Source organism: Ranitomeya variabilis, chromosome 5, assembly GCF_051348905.1.
Source record: "Ranitomeya variabilis isolate aRanVar5 chromosome 5, aRanVar5.hap1, whole genome shotgun sequence".
Classification (NCBI taxonomy): Eukaryota; Metazoa; Chordata; class Amphibia; order Anura; family Dendrobatidae; genus Ranitomeya; species Ranitomeya variabilis.
Genome location: NC_135236.1, coordinates 415,906,045 through 415,926,517, shown reverse-complemented (window position 1 = coordinate 415,926,517; position 20,473 = coordinate 415,906,045). Strand labels below are relative to the sequence as shown.

The following is a 20,473-nucleotide window of genomic DNA, read 5'->3' as shown; positions in this document are numbered from 1 at the left end:
AAAAAAAAAATCAGAACTCAAACCAGAAAAAAGCAAGATTGACTTTTAGGTTCTTCTGGACTCAGGACTACATACATATTTTCTCCCAAAACAGAAGCAGGTGGAGATCAGAGCAAAAACTCAGTCCTTTCAGAAGGAGGCACGTATATCCCTCAGAGGCCATGAAAGTTCTAGGTCTAATGGCATCTTGCCTGTCAAGCCTTATGTGGAGCCAATTCCACACAAGGGACTTGCAACAGGCAAGTTTATCTTCCTGGGATGGACAGCCAGGCAGTCTGGACAAGAAAATAAGACTATCGATAGAACTGAAGGAATCTGAGTTGATGGACCTCAGCAATGAATCTTCATAGAGGAAAACAGACTGTCCCCATATGTGAAGATCACTACTGAGACAAGCTGCAGAGGTAGGGGAGCACACGTAAATGGCTAATACCTTCAGGGCACCTGGCCATCGGTTCGCTACAGATCCTCAAACTACAGAGCACTTTGAGCTGTAGGGGAGACATAATGAAAGGGTCGGACCGTTCTCCGAAACCAGTATGTCTCAATTTTCTCAGAGAACATCCATATGGTTTACTTCATCAGGGACTGAAGCATCCCTATCTTCAGTCCTTAGCCTTGGAGATATACCACTGGGCATAAGGAAGGAGCCATCAGAATGGTCTCTGAAAATAGAGGTATTCCATCAATTCACCCAGTGCTGGGGCATCCCTCTGGTAGATCTATTCACCTCCAGGAAAAATACAAAGGCAGAATAATTATTCCTTAAAGGGAACCTGTCACCACGTTTTTGGAAGATGGGATAAAAATAGCGTTAAATAGGGGCAGAGGTGGGCATTACATTAGTGTGTTTGTTATGCGTTTATTACCCACCTAAGTTGCCGAAATACCTTTGCAAAATCTCCGTTTTCGCCTGTCAATCAGGCTGGTCTGGTCAAAAGGGCGTGTTGTCTTCCCCCAGATTTTGCGTAGTTTTCCGTTGGTGGCGTAGTGGTGTGCGCATGCCCAAGGTCCCGAATCCTCTGCCAGGGGATTTAAAAGAGCGCGCTGTTCGTTATTTCATTGGTGATCCGGTGGGCGTGGCCATCTTCCTTTGGCCACGCGTGCGCAGAAGCGGCGCTCTGCTGGCCGCGGCTTCAGGAAAATGGCCGCCGCGATATCCATCTGCGCACGCGCGGCATCCCGCGGCCATTTTCCTGAAGTCGCGGCCAGCAGAGCGCCGCTTCTGCGCACGCGCGGCCAAAGGAAGATGGCCGCGCCCACCGATCACCAATGAAATAACGAACAGCGCGCTCTTTTAAATCCCCTGGCAGAGGATTCGGGACCTTGGGCATGCGCACACCACTACGCCACCAACGGAAAACTACGCAAAATCTGGGGGAAGACAACACGCCCTTTTGACCAGACCAGCCTGATTGACAGGCGAAAACGGAGACTTTGCAAAGGTATTTCGGCAACTTAGGTGGGTAATAAACACACTAATGTAATGCCCACCTCTGCCCCTATTTAACGCTATTTTTATCCCATCTTCCAAAAACGTGGTGACAGGTTCCCTTTAAAGGGAATCTGTCACCACATTTGACCATCTAAACTATTAATATAGGCATTCAGGGACCTTCTAACAGGGAGAGTGCAGGGCTTGTTATATTGTAGGGGTAGCTGTGGACTGTCCTTGTAAGGACAGGAGTTCGGGGATTGAGATTCATTGATAGCCCCGCGGGGATTGACAGGGTATTGTCTCCTGAGGTCGTGCGATAACGGATTTTTCCATAAAAGCACCATTGGGGCTCCATTCATCCTCGACAATTGGTGAGATTATTATTATTATTCTCCCAATTGTTTGCGCCCCTCCTTATTTATCTTTCAGTATATGATTGACTGCTAATAATAATGCAACCAAGGCACCCGTTTAATTGTTTGGGTATCTGATTAGTGCCATTGGTTTATGCCATTTTCTAAACCAGGTTCCTTGGTTTAAGTGTTGAGACACTGGACTACTGCCTGTGTCCTTACAGAAATCCTTATTAGTACTGATCTATGTATGGTATGCCAATTATTTGAACATACTTAGTGGTACTTTTTATTGACACGTTTTTGGTGACACACTTTCATATATTTTTTATTGTTATTTATTAAAAGTTATGTTTTAATTCCTGCTGTAGCTATGTTCCCTAAATCTTGGTAGGATCATGTGATTTATCACACATTATTATTTATTGCTGTTTTCGCATTCAGGTTATAGAATGCTAAAAGGTCCTACCTGTATGCCTTGCATCACATGCCTTGTTGTGAAATCCTCATTAGTTTTATATAAATTACCTCTTCCTCCCCAGAGCCTGGATGTTGTCTGGAAGATGACTGCCCCTAGAGCTTGTTTTCTATGAAGGGGAAGTTACCAGTGAGACAAGTAATTTCTCTTGTTCTGTTAGTTAACTGTCTTCTTGCATACACTTTTTTTTTTTTTGGTTCTCTCAGCTCTGCTATATTGCGACAATATTGCAACCCTGTGACATGGAAGCTGAGAAGCCTGCAGATGTCAGTTAGTGATAACACGTTTTGTGAGCATGTTCTCTTATCAGTATCTTTTTTTTTTTTTAAACCAGTAGTTTTTTTATTGGAATTTTCAAAGCATAACAGACAGTCAACAAACAATTACAAAAAAAGAAGGGGTCAGATTAGTCATAGGGGAAAGGGATGGGGAGAGAGTGGGAGGGGGGATTGGTGTATGCAGCGTTACAACTTAACCAGTGTAAAGGCCCCGTCTCACTAAGCGATTTACCAACGATCACGACCAGCGATACGACCTGGCCGTGATCGTTGGTAAGTCGCTGTGTGGTCGCTGGGGAGCTGTCACACAGACCGCTCTCCCCAGCGACCAACGATCAGGGGAACGACTTCGGCATCGTTGAAACTGTCTTCAACGATGCCGAAGTCCCCCTGCAGCACCCGGGTAACCAGGGTAAACATCGGGTTACTAAGCGCAGGGCCGCGCTTAGTAACCCGATGTTTACCCTGGTTACCAAAAAAAACAAACACTACATACTCGCCTTTCGGTGTCCAGGTCCCTTGGCGTCTGCTTCCTGCTCTGACTGAGCCGCCGTACACTGAGAGCAGAGCGCAGCGGTGACGTCACTGCTGTGCTCTCACTTCTCACTGTACGGCCGGGAGTCAGTGAGAGCAGGAAGCAGACGGCAAGGGACCTGGACACCGAAAGGCGAGTATGTACTGTTTGTTTTTTTTGGTAACCAGGGTAAACATCGGGTTACTAAGCGCGGCCCTGCGCTTAGTAACCCGATGTTTACCCTGGTTACCAGTGAAGACATCGCTGGATCGGTGTCACACACACCGATTCAGCGATGTCAGCGGGGCCTCAACGACCAAAAAAAGGTCCAGGCCATTCTGACACGACCAGCGATCTCGCAGCAGGGGGCCTGATCGCTGGTACGTGTCACACATAGCGAGATCGCTATGGAGGTCGCTGTTGCGTCACAAAACTTGTGACTCAGCAGCGATCTCGCTAGCGATCTCGCTATGTGAGACGGGGCCTTAAGACTCAGAGTGTACAATTAGGACTCCCAGTAAGGATGCAAGGAGTGTGAAACCGAAAAATTCTCAGAGGGAATCAGGGAAGGACATCCACCGTGTTATAATTAGAGGAGATCCAAGGGTTCCACCAATTCAAGGTCGTAGTTCTGTTTCAGATCATGCGCAAGCATAATCTCATATGCACAATGTAGGTTCAAACAAGATATAGTCTCAGAAACAGTAGGGAGGGCCGGAGACCTCCAGTGTGCAGCTATTGTCTGACGCGCAGCTATGAGAGTATTGGTTATGATGGGTCTCAGAGTTAGGGGGAAAGAGTCCAAGTCCAGGCCTAACAAAGCTAGAGGGGGTGTTAGATCCAGGGGGAGGCCTGTCAATGAAGACAGGAGCGATTCCACCTCAGCCCAAAATCGGCTGACGCCAGGGCAGGTCCACCACATATTCATCTCTGAACCAAGGTCAGGACATCCCTTCCAGCAGAGAGGGGAGGGGGAGGAACCTGGACCGCTAAAACTAGCAATCCGTGCTGGAGTCAAATACCAATTGAACATGAGTTTTTTCGATTGCTCCAGATGGTTAATACACCGAGTAAAATGTGCAGCATGTCCGGAGGCAGTTTGCCACTGATCTAGAGAAGCAGAGAAGGCAAGTCTGGATTCCCATCTGAGCATGTATGGGAGTTTAACAGTGGATCGCAGGGCGAGAAGGGCTTTGTATATGATACACTCCACGACAAGTGTGACCGAATTGGTTAAAAAGCGCTTGTAACGGGAGACTGATCTCTGTGGGATCGCATTCTGGGATGACCACCGTGTGGAGAAAATGTCGGAGTCGAAAATAAGAAAACAAAGAGGGAGCGTTTGGCTACTAGAGTATTATAGGGTAGAAGCTGGCCCTGATCCAAGAGGTCACTGAGTAAGGATGCGTCTCCATCTCCCCATGCCGCCAGGGAAATCTCCCCCATAAGAGTTTCTACAGCCCGTAGGGAGATCTGCCTATAAAGGAAAGGGAAATGCGAATTGCTGAATTTATGCCAGATCGAGAGGAGTCCCTGCATAGAACGAAGAGCGTTGGGCGGGGAGGAGTAGCGAAGGAGATTTATTTCCAAGAGAAGTCTAGTCGATCCACGGGGAGCATAACAGGACTCGATTTGTAGCCAGAGCGAGGAAGGATACTCAACCCGCCAAATCCTCGCTGTGTCTAAGACAATTGATGAGTAATATGCCGCGATGTCAGGCACTCCGAAACCGCCCCCAGTATATGGGAGGGTCAGTGTGGACATGGCGACACAAGGTTTGTTGCCCCAAATGAATCGACACAGAACCGACTGGAAAAGGTTTAAATACTTTTTTGGGAATGGGAGGGGTATGCAGCGGAGAAGATATAGGATCTTGGGGAGGAGCATCATTTTGGCAGTTTGAATCCGGGCGATCCATAATTGGTGTGTAGAGTATTCCGCACAGATCGAGCGTATAGATGAGAGCAAGGAGTCGCAGTTAGTTCTGAGAATATTTTTAAAAGAGGTAATGTGGATCCCCAGGTAGTGGAAGCCGTTTGGGGACCAAATGAAGGGGAATTGTGTGGAGAGCAAATGTTGAGTGGAGGAGGAGAGGTTGATTGGGAAATAGAGGATTTGGTGAGGTTGAGCTTATAGAAAGAGACATTAGAAAAGTCAGAGAGTACAGAAACGATAGCTGGAATGGAAACAGAAGGGTTTGTGCAAGTAAGGAGGACGTCATCAGCGTAGAGACTGATCCTATGGTCCACAGGGCCCACAGTGATACCTGAAATGTAAGGATGAGAGCGAATGACAGCTGCGAGCGGCTCCATAGCAAGGGCAAAGATGAGAGGGGAGAGGAGGCAGCCCTGGCGCGTCCCGTTGGTTATTGAAAAAGTGGAGGAGGAGAAACCACCCGCTTTAACAAAGGCGCAAGGGGAGGAGTATAGGGCCATAATGGCTGATTTAATATTACCACGGAAGGCAAATTTATCCAGAACAGCTGCTAGATACCCCCAGTGCACTGGGTCAAAAGCTTTTTCCGCATCAAGGGACACTAGGACAGCGGGGGTGCCTCTCCCCTCTAATATCTCCAGGAGATCTATAACCCTCCTTGTAGCATCTCTCGCTTGACGGTCAGGGATGAATACTACCTAATCCAAAGCGATCAAGGACGGGAGAACTACCTTGAGATGGTCCGCCAGCAGCTTAGAGTAAATTTTCTGATCACAATTAAGCAGGGATATCGGGCCATAGCTGCTCGGGTCTGCAGGGGGTTTTCCCGGTTTCGGAATTGTGGAAATAGACGCTTTCAGGCTTGATACATCCCTCACATTGCCAGAACTGAAAAAGATAAGAGATGAGGAGCAAGGAGGGGAGCAAAAGAGGAATAGTACTGATAGGGGAATCCGTCTGGGCCAGGGGCAGAGCGCTTTTTGGAGGAACGAATGACCCCGAGAATTTCAGGAAGGGTGAAAGGTTTGTTTAAATATTCTAATTGGTCTGAGGACAAGGAAGGGAGTTTAGCACTAGAGAGGAAAGCAGAGATAGCGTCAGGAGAAGGTTGCGGCGTAAAGGGGGAAGTGGAAAGATTATAGAGATCATTGTAATAAGTACGAAATTGCTCGGCAATTAGTATAGGGTTACGGATTGTGTCACCTTGGGGGGGAGATGATATGCGAGACTCTGGATCGGATCTCAGTTTTTTTGATTCTACGAGCGAGGAGAGCACCAGCTCTGTCCCCCATACTATAATAGATAGATTTAGTTTTTTTCAGCTGAAGCTCAACTCGGGAGAGAAGTAAAGCACGTAGTTGGTTCCGGGTTTTCAGCAGGTCAGAGAGGGTCACAGCATCTGGGGAGGTCGTACAGAAACGTTCGAGCGTTTTAATCCTGGTCAGGAGAGAATCCAGAGTCTCATTGTACTGTTTTTGGTATGTGCTGCCAATTTAAGGAAATGACCTCGCATTACAGCTTTGTGCGCAAACCAGAACACATCTGGAGCAATGTCATCAATGTAATTAGAGTGAAAAAATTCTTTCAAGTGTGCAGTAAGGGTGTCATGGTTAGTCGTTGTCGTCAGGAGGTGTTCGTTCATTTTCCAAGAGGTCAAGGGGGAGTGGGGAGTGGAATCAGAGAGTTAAGGTACCTTCACACGAAGCGACGCTGCAGCGATAGCGACAACGATGTCGATCGCTGCAGCGTCGCTGTTTGATCGCTGGGGAGCTGTCACACAGACCGCTCTCCAGCGACCAACGATGCCGAGGTCCCCGGGTAACCAGGGTAAACATCGGGTTGCTAAGCGCAGGGCCGCGCTTAGTAACCCGATGTTTACCCTGGTTACCAGCGTAAAAGTAAAAAAAACAAACAGTACATACTCACCTGCGCGTCCCCCAGCGTCTGCTTCCTGACACTGACTGAGCTCCGGCCCTAACAGCACAGCGGTGACGTCACCGCTGTGCTTTCACTTTCACTTTAGGGCCGGCGCTCAGTAAGTGTCAGGAAGCAGACGGCAGGGGACGCGCAGGTGAGTATGTACTGTTTGTTTTTTTACTTTTCGCTGGTAACCAGGGTAAACATCGGGTTACTAAGCGCGGCCCTGCGCTTGGTAACCCGATGTTTACCCTGGTTACCAGTGTAAAACATCGCTGGTATCGTTGCTTTTGCTTTCAAACACGGCGATCGGACGACCAAATAAAGTTCTGGACTTTATTCAGCGACCAGCGACATCACAGCAGGATCCTGATCGCTGCTGCGTGTCAAACTAAACGATATCGCTAGCGAGGACGCTGCAACGTCACGGATCGCTAGCGATATCGTTACAAAGTCGTTTCGTGTGAAGGTACCTTTAAAGTGATAGGGGCGTGGTCCGACCAGGAGATGGAGTCAATAGAAGCAGACATACATAAGGGTAGAAGGGAGTCATTAACTAAAAAATAATCTATACAGCTAAATGATTTATGTCTCGGAGAAAAAAAGGTGTAATCCCGTTCATTGCTGTGGAGGTACCGCCAAATGTCATGTAATTGAAAGGAGGAAGTTACAGGGGCGAGGTCAGATCTAACAGTCAAAGGAGTCGAACAATCAAGAGATTTGTTTAAGGGAGCATTAAGGTCACCCGCAATCATCTCCCACCATGGAGGGGGTGAGTTCATCCAAGAGCGATTTAAGAAATGCAGGTTATTTTGAGTTGGGGGCGTAGATCGCTAAAAGAGAGTACAGTACATCGTTTATGCGACAAGTCAAAAGCAAATATCTACCCTCGGGGTCAGAGAAAGCTTTAATCAGGTCAAATGATAGGTTAGCCCGCAGGAGCTTCGTGTAGGGCTTGAACGCGCGGCGCAGGGCCAAGGTGCCCGGTGACAAGTCCGGATACACCTTGAGCCCCGCAAAGCTCTCAGAAAGAGAATGGGCCGGTCTTGGCGCTCTCAGAAAGTCCTCTTTAGCCTCGAAAAAATGCACTCTCGCGAGTACATCTCGCGGTAGATCCGAGCGGACACCGGGGGGCTTAGGAACCCTATGTATGCGGTCTATTTTAAGGTCTCTAGCCTCTGTCTGGAAGAGCCTCCAGCATGAAATCCTGAAGAAATGCTCTCAGCTCCAAGGGAGGGATCGACTCCGGGACACCTCTAAGGCGGACGTTGTTTCGTCTATGTCTATCTTCCATGTCGTAGTTCTTAATCTGTATCGCCTCAACTGTTTGCTGGAGTTGTTCGTGCTCATCCAGGAGGGTGTTGTGGGACTGTATAAGTTCAGTCAGTTTGGACTCAAGGTGGTCCGTGCGGTTGCCCAGGTCCACAACCTCCCACCTGAGATCCGCCACCATTGATTTCATCATATCCTGTATGAATACTCTAAGCTCCGATAAGAGACCTTTTCATCAGGGTGAGGGTGTCCGGAGAGAGGACTGCAGAGGCGGCTTCCTGTGCTTGGGTATCTCGGCGAGAGGCACGGGCTGCATGAGGTGAAAGAGGCGCCATATTGGAGAGAGGTGCAGAGTCTGAGCGGCCGGGGGGGGGGGGGGGGGAGTAATCTGAGACCCGCTTAGGGAGCGAGGATTGCAGATGTTTTACCTTTCCCATCAGCAGAGGGTCGGCAGATGTATGTCTGCGGTGAAGTTAGGCTGGTCTGGTTGCTTTAAAAGTTGCTTTAGTGCCCTGGGGAACGGGAGCTCCTGGATCAAGCAGCCTCCACCATGAGCAGTCAGGCCACGCCCCTCTTATCAGTATCTTGGACGTGCATGAATAATATTGGAGTCCCGGCAGCTGCATATTTTGCAACGGTACAGTCGCAACACATGAGGGGATTGCCGAACAGTCAATCCCTGCATGTGTTGCGGCTGACCACCAATGCAAAACAAGACACTCTTAACACATTATCCGAGCATGTTCCTCACAACTAGTCAGTTATAATCAGACATAACTCTGCAGTGTGATGCAGAGCGTGGCCACTACACATCACACTGTTAACCCCCCCCCCCCAATTTAAAACCCGTCCTCCAGAGCTGGTTATCTTTTTCAGACAACATCCTCTTCAGAGCCTGGAAGAGATCATTTATATAAAGTGGTAAGATGATTTGTCAGCAAGGGCATACAGGTAGGACATTTTTTCAGCTGTCTATAAACTGTGCCCATATAAAGTTAAGATAGGTCAAATGTGGTGAGAATCCCTGATAAACCAGGGGACAATCCTGATGGAATAGACCCCCTTGTTCCAGAGTTGGGACATGGATCTGGCTTATGCCTTCCTGCCACTTCCATGGATCCCAGGGGTACTATGGAAGATTTGGAAAGATCAGGTCAGAGTAATTTTTTTTTCCAATAATTTTTTAATGAATTTTTTGTTAACTTTGGGAGGGAGGTTAGGGAAATAAATAAATAGGTCAGAGAAATTCTAATAGCTCCATTCTGGTTCTCCCTTCTGAGAGATGGCTCTGGTGAGTCCGTCATCCTACCGTCAAGACACTACTTCCACATTCTGATGGTATACTTGTCCCTGGAACTGAAATTTTTACATCTGTCAGCCTGTATCCCAAGGGTCCTAGACTTCTACTGTCAGGATATGACAAATGACTAAGACCCAGTACACTGAAGGTCCAGATATCCGCCTTAGGCCGGAGTCACACTTGCGAGTGCAATGCGAGAAACCAGCGCCTCAATACCCAGCACTGCCGCCGGCACTTGGGACCGGAGCGTGCGTCTGCATGTATTTCTACATACACTGTAGACCCCCATACAAGCCTTTTGGAGGATGAAAGTATAAGATCCCGATCCCTTAAAACTGTCTTCCTGGTGGCTATTATGACTGCGAAGTGCATGGGAAAATTCAGGCCTTGTCCATCAGAGATCCCTTTCTTGGTGGTGTTGAGGACTGCATCATTCTTGGAATGGATCCAGCATTCCTACCCAAAATAGTGATGACTTTTCATAGGAAACAATCGTTTTGCTCTTTTTCTGACAGAACCATGGAAATCAGGAGTGTTCAGGTCTCTGCCTGAATGTAAAACTGTTTTACAATACATGATCTCTTAGGAGTGGCGAATAGATTATAACCTCGAGTCAATTCGGGGGCAAGAACAGAAGAAAGTCTATAGAGGCAAGGTGGATTAAATCTTCAATTGGCATAGCCTACTCTTCTGAGGGGGTAAAACTCATGAGAACGTCGGAGCCCATTCAACTAGAGAAATCTCTACTTCATGGGCCTAATGAGCAGGGGCCTCTGTAGACCAGATCTGCAGAGCAGCAACATGGTCAAATCTGAGCACTTTCTGCAAGAATTATAAGCTGGACATTGTCAAACCAAAGAGACTTTTCTCCCAAAGAAAGTCTGTTATCAGGTACTGCATCTGGTGGTGCTCTCAGGAGGGACGTCCTGGAAAGGGGAATTGGTGCTAATGATTATTTCCAGGAGTCCATGACATCACCCCTCATATTTCCCACCCCACGGATTCATTTCTGCTATGTAAGATAAACCTATGTAGAACTAAGTTCAATGAATAACGTTGCCTCTATCCTGGTGTGGAACTTGAAAAGATCAATGGTGGGAGGTGCTGTTGAACCTCTCCTGTGTTCATGTCACTATCGAGGATCAGAAAATCTAACTTCCTGGTGGCGCTGTCATGATGGACTTCTGGAAATACAATTACGGATAGGACTAATGCCCCTTTTTTGATGCAGAAATGTCTGCAACAAATACTTTACAATGTGCATACACCCTAACACTAATATGAGAAAACGGGTAGGGCAGAGCAAGCGGATTACTTCAGACCTGAGCCAACAGCAGTCAAAAGCGGTGTTTGGTCAGATTTTGGCCAGAAGCAGCAGTGCAGCCAGCTACATAAAGGAGATGCTCGTCCTAATTTTACTGCCTTTTATATAGGCTATCTATAACCTGTAAGCCCATATTGATCTGTCAAATGTGGTGAGACTGCTGAAGTTACCTTCTAGTTATCCTATCAGATGCCTTGTTTTTATTATGCTTTGCTTATAGTGCGATCATATTCTGCAGAGGTTTAGATACATTATCATAGTTGTTCCCAATGGGGCTCACAATCTAAATTCCCTCTCGGTATGTCTTTTGAGTGTGGGAGGAAACCGGAGTACCCGTAGGAAACCCACACTAACTTGAGAACATACCTTTCAAATGTTGTCCTTGGTGGGATATGAACCCTGGACCCCAGTGCTGCAAGGCTGCAGAGCTAACCACTGAGCCAATGTGCTTGTTTAAATCGTCTCAATTTATATAAATGGCCACTTGCAGGCTCTGGGCTCTGGGGAGGACACTGCCTGGAAGATATCGCTGCCTCCAGAGCTTATTTTACATGGAGAGGGTGTTGCTAGTGTGATGTGTAATGGCCGCTCACTACAGAACTGTGTGGGTATCACTGACACATCTGCAGGTTCCTCTGTTTCCATCTGGCAGGCACAATGTTGCATTACAGCAGAGCTCAGAGCTGCAAGTGTTTCCGAGAAGACACATTTTATTTGTCCTCTTCTGTTAGGGTACCGTCACACAGTGCAATTTTGATCGCTACAACGGCACGATTCGTGACGTTCCAGCGATGCATTTACGATATCGCTGTGTCTGACACGCTACTGCGATCCGGATCCCCGCTGAGAATCGTACGTCGTAGCAGATCGTTTGAAACTTTCTTTCGTCGTCTAGTGTCCCGCTGTGGCGGCATGATTGCATTGTGTGACGCAGGTTGTATACGATGTGCACACAGTAACCAACGGCTTCTACATCGCAAATACGTCATGAAATTATCGCTCCAGCGCCGTGTATTGCAACGTGTGACCGCAGTATACGACGCTGCAACGTCACGAATCGTGCCGTCGTAGCGATGAAAATGGCACTGTGTGACGGTACCCTTACTTGTCTCACAGATAACACCCACAAGATTATGTTAAAGTGAACCTGTCATCAGGTTTGGCCGATACGAGTTACGGCCACCGCCTTTCAGGGCTTGTCTACAGCATTCTAAAATGCTGTATACAAGCCCCCGATCTGACCTGTAGGAGAAGAAATATAAATATTATACTCACCTGCGGGGTCAGTCCTGCAGTGCGTAGGCTCTGGGTCTCTCTGACCTTTCCTGGCACCTGCGCACTGAAGTACTTTGCTCTGCCCTCAACAGGACAGAGAACTACGCCTGCGCAGGATCGCAATTCTGGGGAGCCTGTGTGGATGACGCAGGGACATGTCATCCACATGAAGCAAGCAGGAGGATGTGGATTGTAAGATGTGAGGCGCTGGACCAAGAACAGTGACACGCATCGGACCGGACCACCTTGTAGGTGAGTATAACTTATTTTTCTTCTCTTACAGGTCGGATCAGAGGCTTATACACCGCATTATAGAATGCTGTCTATAAGCCCTGAAAGGGGGTGGCCGTAACTCGTATTACTCATACCTGGTGACAGGTTCCCTTTTAAAGGAGGAAGACATCTTCCCCATAGCCTGGAAGACTTAATTTACAAATAAGAAAGTGGATTTCCCTGGAATAGGACATCAGATTGCAGATGTCGTGGTATCATTTTATTCCGCATCCTATGAATATGCTCAGATCTCTATCATGGGGCTCAGATCTCTATCATGGGGCACAGATGGGTTAATATGACAGCCATGTGCCCACTGGAGACATGCATCACTGCCATCTTGGTTCTCATGTGAAGCTCATATATAGACTGAACTTAAGACTTTTTTTTTTTTTTTCAGCATTTTGTCAAACCCCATTATTCAGTGAATGGTGGCATTGAACATTTAATTACTTTCTTTTCTATATTTGTGAAGGTGTTGCTGGGGTATTTGGAGCTCTTCAGTATATGCGATACCACTGGAAAAAAGAGGAAGAGGAAACAAAGCAAATGTATGACCTTGTGGTGAAAATTATTGGTTAGTATTGTTATACAAGATTTTGCTGTACTTGTACACATTTTAATCCGTATCTATTGAATGTTTTATAATTGGCTCAACAAGTAAACTAGCTATGGAATAAAAATACAGATTAATGGAATATTAGTATTCCTTTCAATGCTGCAAGGACTATTTTATAGTTGACATGTGAATACAGCTGACATTTCTCACCTGTGGACTTGGAGGTATTTGGGTTTTCCCCCTCAAGTAGTTGTATTAAAAAACCACACCAAGCCAGTGTCCTAAAATGAATGTCTTGGACGCATGAAAAGTTAGAAGGAATTTCACATATAGTACAAATATATTGCAGTTGTTTATTGCACTTTTATTTCTGTAATGCCTATGTCCATTTTGACTGTGCATATGGTATTTAATTACTAATGTAATGGGAAATATAAGTATATCAGCCTTGTGCAGGTCTGCAATTTTGTCCCTGGTGTCCTTAGACAACTCTTTGGTATTGGCCATGGTGGAGAGGTTATAGTGTGAGTTTGGACACGTGCAATTAATACAGGTGATGAGTGCAGAGGAGGAGGGCTTCATAAAAAGAAACTGAGAGCCAGAATTCTTGTCAAATACTTATTTCATGCAAAATGCAATTAAATTATTTAACCCCTTAATGACCAGAGGCAATTTTTTGTTTTGCATTTTCATTTTTTGCTCCCCTTCTTCCTAGAGCCATAACTTTTTTTTTTTTTTGGGTCAAAATGACCATGTAAGGGCATGTTTTTTGCATGACGACTTGTACTTTTGAACGCCACCTTTTGGTTTTAACAGATTGTGTAATGGAAAATGGGGTAAAAAAAATTCCAATTGCAAAGTGCAATCTCAGTGTTTTTTAATTTTTTTTTTTTTTACCATATTCACTAAATCACTAAATGCTAAACATGACCTGCCATTGATTCTCCGGGTCATTACGAGTTCATAGACACCAAACATGTCTAGGTTCTTTTTAATTTAATTGATAAAAAAAATTCCAAAGTTTAAAAAGAAAAAGTGCACCATTTTATCTGGGGCTGGGTGAGGGCTTATTTTTTGTGCGCCGAGCTGATGTTTTTAATGATACCATTTTGGTGCAGATATGATCTTTTTATCGCCCGTTACTGCATTTTAATGCAATGCTGCGGCATCCAAAAACGTATTTCTGGTGTGATTTGAACTTTTTTAATTTTTTATTTTTTTTTTTAATATTTTTAAACTTTTTTTTTACTTTTTGGCATGCTTCAATAGTCTCCATGGGAGACTAGAAGCTGCCATAATCTGATTGGCTCTGCTACATACAGGCGATGATCAGATCGCCTGAATGTAGCAGAATTGCTCACTTGCTATGAGCGACGATCATCGGGCGGTGCTCATAGTAATCTGGCAGTAACAAGCATAGAGGTCAGCTGGAGACCTCTGATTTTCATGCCAAACCATCAGTGACCTGCGATCATGTGACTGGGTCACCGATGGGTGGGATTTCTGGCGTGTTTGCCGGAAGCGCACATTAAATGCCGCTGTCAGAGATTGACAGCAGCATTTAACTAGTTAACAGCAGCAGGTGGATCGTGATTCCACCCTCGGCTGTTAGAGGCACATTTCAGCTGTTCAAAACGGCTGACATGGGCCGGAAGAGATGTGGGCTCAGCGCAGGAGCCCACACCATAGGGAGGGAGTCCGACATCTGTGTACTACTACACCTGATGTCGGAAAGGGGTTAAAATTCCTACAATGTGATTTTCTGGATTTTTTTTTTTTTTCTAAAAGATTCTCAGTTGAAGTGTACCTATGGTAAAAATTAGACCTCTCCATTCTTTGTAGGTGGGATAACTTGCACTTGCAAAATCAGCAGTGTATCAAATACTTATTTTCCCCACTGTATATGCCATATACCATTACATTTATAAAGCTTGTTACAAGTAACATGTCATTGTGCCTTCAGATGTGTTAAAAAGTCACAATGAAGCTTGCCAAGAAAACAAAGAACTAGAGCCGTATACACCAATCCCCCATGTGAGAGATTCTTTGATACCTCCATGCGACAGGTATGTTACTGGTTTTGATCTTATGGTGAAATTATGAAATCAAGCATGCACACGTGATGCCAGTTAATTTGTACAATTGACATCAATAACTAAAAAATAACTGTGTTCCTGGGATCTTAACATATGGAGCAAAGCACATGCTTGGATAAAGTAGAGTTCTGGATCATTAGGGGTCCCAATGGTCAAGCAAAAAACTTTTTTTTTTTTTTATTTTCCTTCACCTCTTGAGATATTGGAAAAGTTTGTCCCCTAATGAGTTTTCAAGTCCAGGTGACTTGGATCATTCACTGGGGGTGTGCCTACCGGTCATAAGCGGGCAACAACACTCAAAGGAAAGAACATGTCCCCGTTAAAGCTTAGAGTAGATTTTCCAATGTGTGAGTTGTAATGACACACAGCCAGGTGGAGAATACGCCCAGTACAGCAGGCGACCATGTTGGCAGAGGAATAGAGCTGATAAGGCAGTTTGTAACTTGATGCTGCTAAACTCTGATGTACTACCCCTTCCCCATCACTGACTCAGAATTGTTAGACGAGGAGATCAGAGTTGTCGGAGTCTTGCACACTAAGAAACTTGCTTGATGCTATGGTGGGCTTGTGTTTTTACCTATTTAGTATTGGTCTGCTTATGATTGGGCAACAAAAAAATGCTGTGTTGGTGGGGAAAAAAAAAGTTGCAGCTCTTGATTGGGGAGGGGGAGAAACAGAAAAGCACACAAATGAAAATGTCCTCAAATGGGAAAGGATTAACGGGAACCTGGCGGCTGATACATTTTGCGTGTATCGGACACTGGCTTCAGCTAGGCATGTTTGACTCTGAAAAGCTGCCTTCCGGGACCAAGCAGCACAGGAGACTAAGGCTGCATTCACACTTGCGTACCAGGGCTTTGCGGACGGCTGCATACTTCCTCCCTGAAGCTCCGCCTGCTTCCACACTTCCGTTTAGGTCCGCCTACTTCTGCATGCGTCCTGCGTACCTATCTTTAACCCCTTTACCCCCAAGGGTGGTTTGCACGTTATGGACCGGGCCATTTTTTACAATTATGACCACTGTCCCTTTGTGAGGTTATAACTCTAAAACGCTTCAACGGATCCCGGTGATTCTGACATTTTCTTGGGACATATTGTACTTCATAATAGTGGTAAAATTTCATTTCTTTGATATTACTTGCGTTTATTTGTGGAGGGAAAAAAAAACGGAAATTTGGCGAAAATGTTGAAAATTTCGCAATTTACCAACTTTGAATTTTCATGCCCTTAAATCACAGATATGTCACAAAATACTTAATAAGTAACATTTCCCACATGTCTACTTTACATCAGCACAATTTTGGAACCAAAATTATTTTGTTAGGGAGTTAAGGATTAAAAGGTGACCAGCGATTTCACATTTTTACAACACTTTTTTTTTTTTTTTTTTTTTTTTGACATCACATTTGAAGTCAATTTGAGGGGTCTATAAGATAGAAAATACCAAACAGTTACACCATTCTAAAAACTGCACCCCTCAAGGTGCTCAAAACCACATTTAAGCAGTCTATTAACCCTTCAGGTGCTTCACAGGAATTTTTGGAATGTTCAAGAAAAAAACAAACAAAAAAACCACTAACTTTTCACAAAGCATTTACTTCAAATCCAATTTGTTTTTTTACGAGGAGAAATTGGACCACAAAAGTTGTTGTACAATTTGTCCTAAGTACGCCGATACCCCATATGTGGGGGGTAAACCACTGTTTGGGCGCATCGCAGAGCTCGGAAGGGAAGGAGCACCATTTGACTTTTCAATGCAAAATTGGTTGGAATTGAGATTAAACGCCATGTCGCTTTTGGAGAGCCCCTGATCTGTTTAGGCACAAGTGACACCATTTTGGAAAGTAGACCCCCCTAATGAACTTATCTAGATGTGTGGTAAGCACTTTAACCCCTTAATGACCGCCAATACGTCTTTTAACGGACCTGATATGAGAATAGCCTCCCCAGATGACAATCCAGCAGCTGTTGGCTGTCTACTATAGCTGACAACTTGCTGCATCAGCCACGATCAGTGTTTGCACTGTCTATATCTGTTTAAAGGGAACCTATCACCCCGTTTTTTTCGGTATGAGATAAAAATACTGTTAAATATGGCCTGAGCTGTGCATTACAATAGTGTAGTTTGTGGACCCCGATTCCCCACCTATGCTGCCGAAATACGTTACCAAAGTAGTCATTTTCGCCTGTCAATCAGGCTGGTCAGGTCGGATGGGCGTGGCTTCTTCCCCCAGATATTGCGTAGTTTTCCGTTGGTGGCGTAGTGGTGTGCGCATGTCCAACGTCCCCAATCCTGCACGGGGGGGTGAAAATAGCAGCGATGTCCGTTATTCCATTGGTGGTCGGTGGGCGCGGCCATCTTCCTTTGGCCGCGCGTGCGCAGAAGCGGCGCTCTGCTGGCCGCGGCTTCAGGAAAATGGCCGCCGCGATCTCCATCTGCGCACGCGCGGCATCCCGCGGCCATTTTCCTGAAGCCGCGGCCAGCAGAGCGCCGCTTTTGCGCACGCGCGGCCAAAGGAAGATGGCCGCGCCCACCGACCACCAATGGAATAACGGACATCGCTGCTATTTTCACCCCCCCGTGCAGGATTGGGGACCTTGGACATGCGCACACCACTACGCCACCAACGGAAAACTACGCAATATCTGGGGGAAGAAGCCACGCCCATCCGACCTGACCAGCCTGATTGACAGGCGAAAACGGCTACTTTGGTAACGTATTTCGGCAGCATAGGTGGGGAATCGGGGTCCACAAACTACACTATTGTAATGCACAGCTCAGGCCCTATTTAACAGTATTTTTATCTCATACCGAAAAAAACGGGGTGATAGGTTCCCTTTAAGCCCTTAGATGCTGCTGTCAATAGTGACTACATCATTATAAACGGTTAAGAGTGTGAGGGCTTCCTCTATCCAAATTGGTGCCCTCAGATCATGATTGTGTGGTTGCGATGGCAATTCACGACCACATAGCGGCCTTACAGTCTGACAGCTGTTGTAACCTGTTCAGAAGTTAGCAACATTTAGGTGGTAAAAATACACATTTTCATTTCTGTCATGCCACTTTGCATGAATTCCTGTAAAGCACCTGAAGAGTTAATGAACTACCTGACTGCAGTTTTCAATGTTAGGGTGTGCTGTTTTTAAAATGGTATCACTTTTGAGGGTTTTCCAATATATGGGACCCCTAAAGTCACTTCAAACATGGATAAGTCCCTAAAAAAATAAATTTTGTAAATTTCCTTGAACAAATGAAAAATTACTGCTACATTTTTAAACCTCCTAAAATGCTAACAAAATAAAAATAACATTTTACAAATGGTGCTGATGTAAAGCAGACATGTGGGAAATGTTATTTATTAATGTTTTGCTGTGGTATGACCATCTGGATTAAAGGGATAATCATTCAAATTTTGAAAATTGCTAATTTTTTAACATTTTTCTCAAATTTTTGATATTTTTTATAAATAAACACTAAACATATTGACCTAAATTTACCATTATCATAAAGTATAATGTGTCACGAAAAAACAGACTCAGGCTGTGTGCACACGTAGCAGATTTTTTGCGTTTTTTTCGCGGTTTTTCGCTATAAAAACGCTATAAAACCCGCGAAAAAAACCGCTAACATTAAGCATCCTATGTAACAGATTGCAATCCGCATTTTTTGTGCACATGCTGCATCTTTTTCCTGAGCGGAATCGCAATCCAGAAAAAAACGCAGCATGTTCATTAACCCCTTCACCCCCAAGGGTGGTTTGCACGTTATGGACCGGGCCAATTTTTACAATTCTGACCACTGTCCCTTTATGAGGTTATAACTCTGGAACGCTTCAACGGATCCCGGTGATTCTGACACTGTTTTCTCGTGACATATTGTACTTCATGATAGTGGTAAAATTTCTTTGATATTACCTGCGTTTTGAAAATTTCGCAATTTTTCAACTTTGAATTTTTATGCAAATAAATCAGTGATATGTCACACAAAATACTTAAGTAACATTTCCCACATGTCTACTTTAGCACAATTTTGGAACCAAAATTTTTTTTTTTGTTAGGGAGTTATAAGGGTTAAAATTTGACCAGCAATTTCTCATTTTCACAACACCATTTTTTTTTTTTAGGGACCACATCTCATTTTAAGTAATTTTGAGGGGTCTATATGATAGAAAATGCCCAAGTGTGACACCATTCTAAAAACTGCACCCCTCAAGGTGCTCAAAACCACATTCAAGAAGTTTATTAACCCTTCAGGTGTTTCACAGGAATTTTTGGAATGTTTAAATAAAAATGAGCATTTAACTTTTTTTTCACACAAAATTTACTTCAGCTCCAATTTGTTTTATTTTACCAAGGGTAACAGGAGAAAATGGACCCCAAAAGATGTTGTACAATTTGTCCTGAGTACGCCGATACCCCATATGTGGGGGTAAACCACTGTTTGGGCGCATGACAGAGCTCGGAAGCGAAGGAGCGTCATTTGACTTTTCACTGCAAAATTGACAGGAATTGAGATGGGACGCCATGTTGCGTTTGGAGAGCCACTGATGTGCCTAAACATTGAAACCCCCCCACAAGTGACACCATTTTGGAAAGTAGACCCCCTAAGGAACTTATCTAGAGGTGTAGTGAGCACTTTGACCCACCAACTGCTTCACAGAAGTTTATAATGCAGAGCCGTAAAAATAAAACAAACATTTTTTCCCACAAAAATTATTTTTTAGCCCCCAGTTTTGTTTTTTCCCGAGGGTAACAGGACAAATTGGAGAACAACTTTTGGGGTCCAATTTCTCCTGAGTATGCTGATACCCCATATGTGGGGGGGAACCACTGTTTGGGCGCATGGGAGGGCTCAGAAGGGATGGAGCGCCATTTTGAATGCAGACTTAGATGGAATGGTCTGCAGGCGTCACATTGCGTTTGCAGAGCCCTAATGTACCTAAACAGTAGAAACCCCCCACAAGTGACACCATTTTGGAAAGTAGACCCCCTAATGAACTCATCTAGATGTGTTGTGAGAGCTTTGAACCCCCAATTGTTTCACTACAGTTTATAACGCAGAGCCATGCAAATAAAAAATATTTTTTTTCCACAAAAATTATTTTTTAGCCCCCAGTTTTGTATTTTCCCAAGGGTAACAGGAGAAATTGGACCCCAAAAGTTCTCCAATGTGTTCCGAGTATGCTGATACCCCATATGTTGGGGTAAACCCCTGTTTGGGCGCACGGGAGAGCTCGGAAGGGAAGGAGCACTGTTTTACTTTTTCAACGCAGAATTGGCTGAAATTGAGATCGGACGCCATGTCGCGTTTGGAGAGCCCCTGATGTGCCTAAACAGTGGAAACCCCCCAATTATAACTGAAACCCTAATCCAATCAAACCCCTAATCCCAACGGTAACCCTAACCACACCTCTAACCCAGACACACCCCTAACCCTAATCCCAACCCTATTCCCAACCGT

General features: G+C 45.2%; 1 protein-coding gene across 1 annotated transcript in view; it reads left to right on the top strand.

Annotated features, from left to right (window-relative positions):
- LEMD3 (LEM domain containing 3) overlaps nt 1-20,473 on the top strand; it is a 153,178-nt gene that overhangs the window by 94,818 nt on the left and 37,887 nt on the right. The window contains exons 7-8 of the mRNA XM_077265196.1: nt 12,833-12,934; nt 14,880-14,982. Of these exons, the coding sequence (XP_077121311.1) occupies nt 12,833-12,934; nt 14,880-14,982 (205 nt within the window). The remainder of the gene's footprint in view (nt 1-12,832; nt 12,935-14,879; nt 14,983-20,473) is intronic.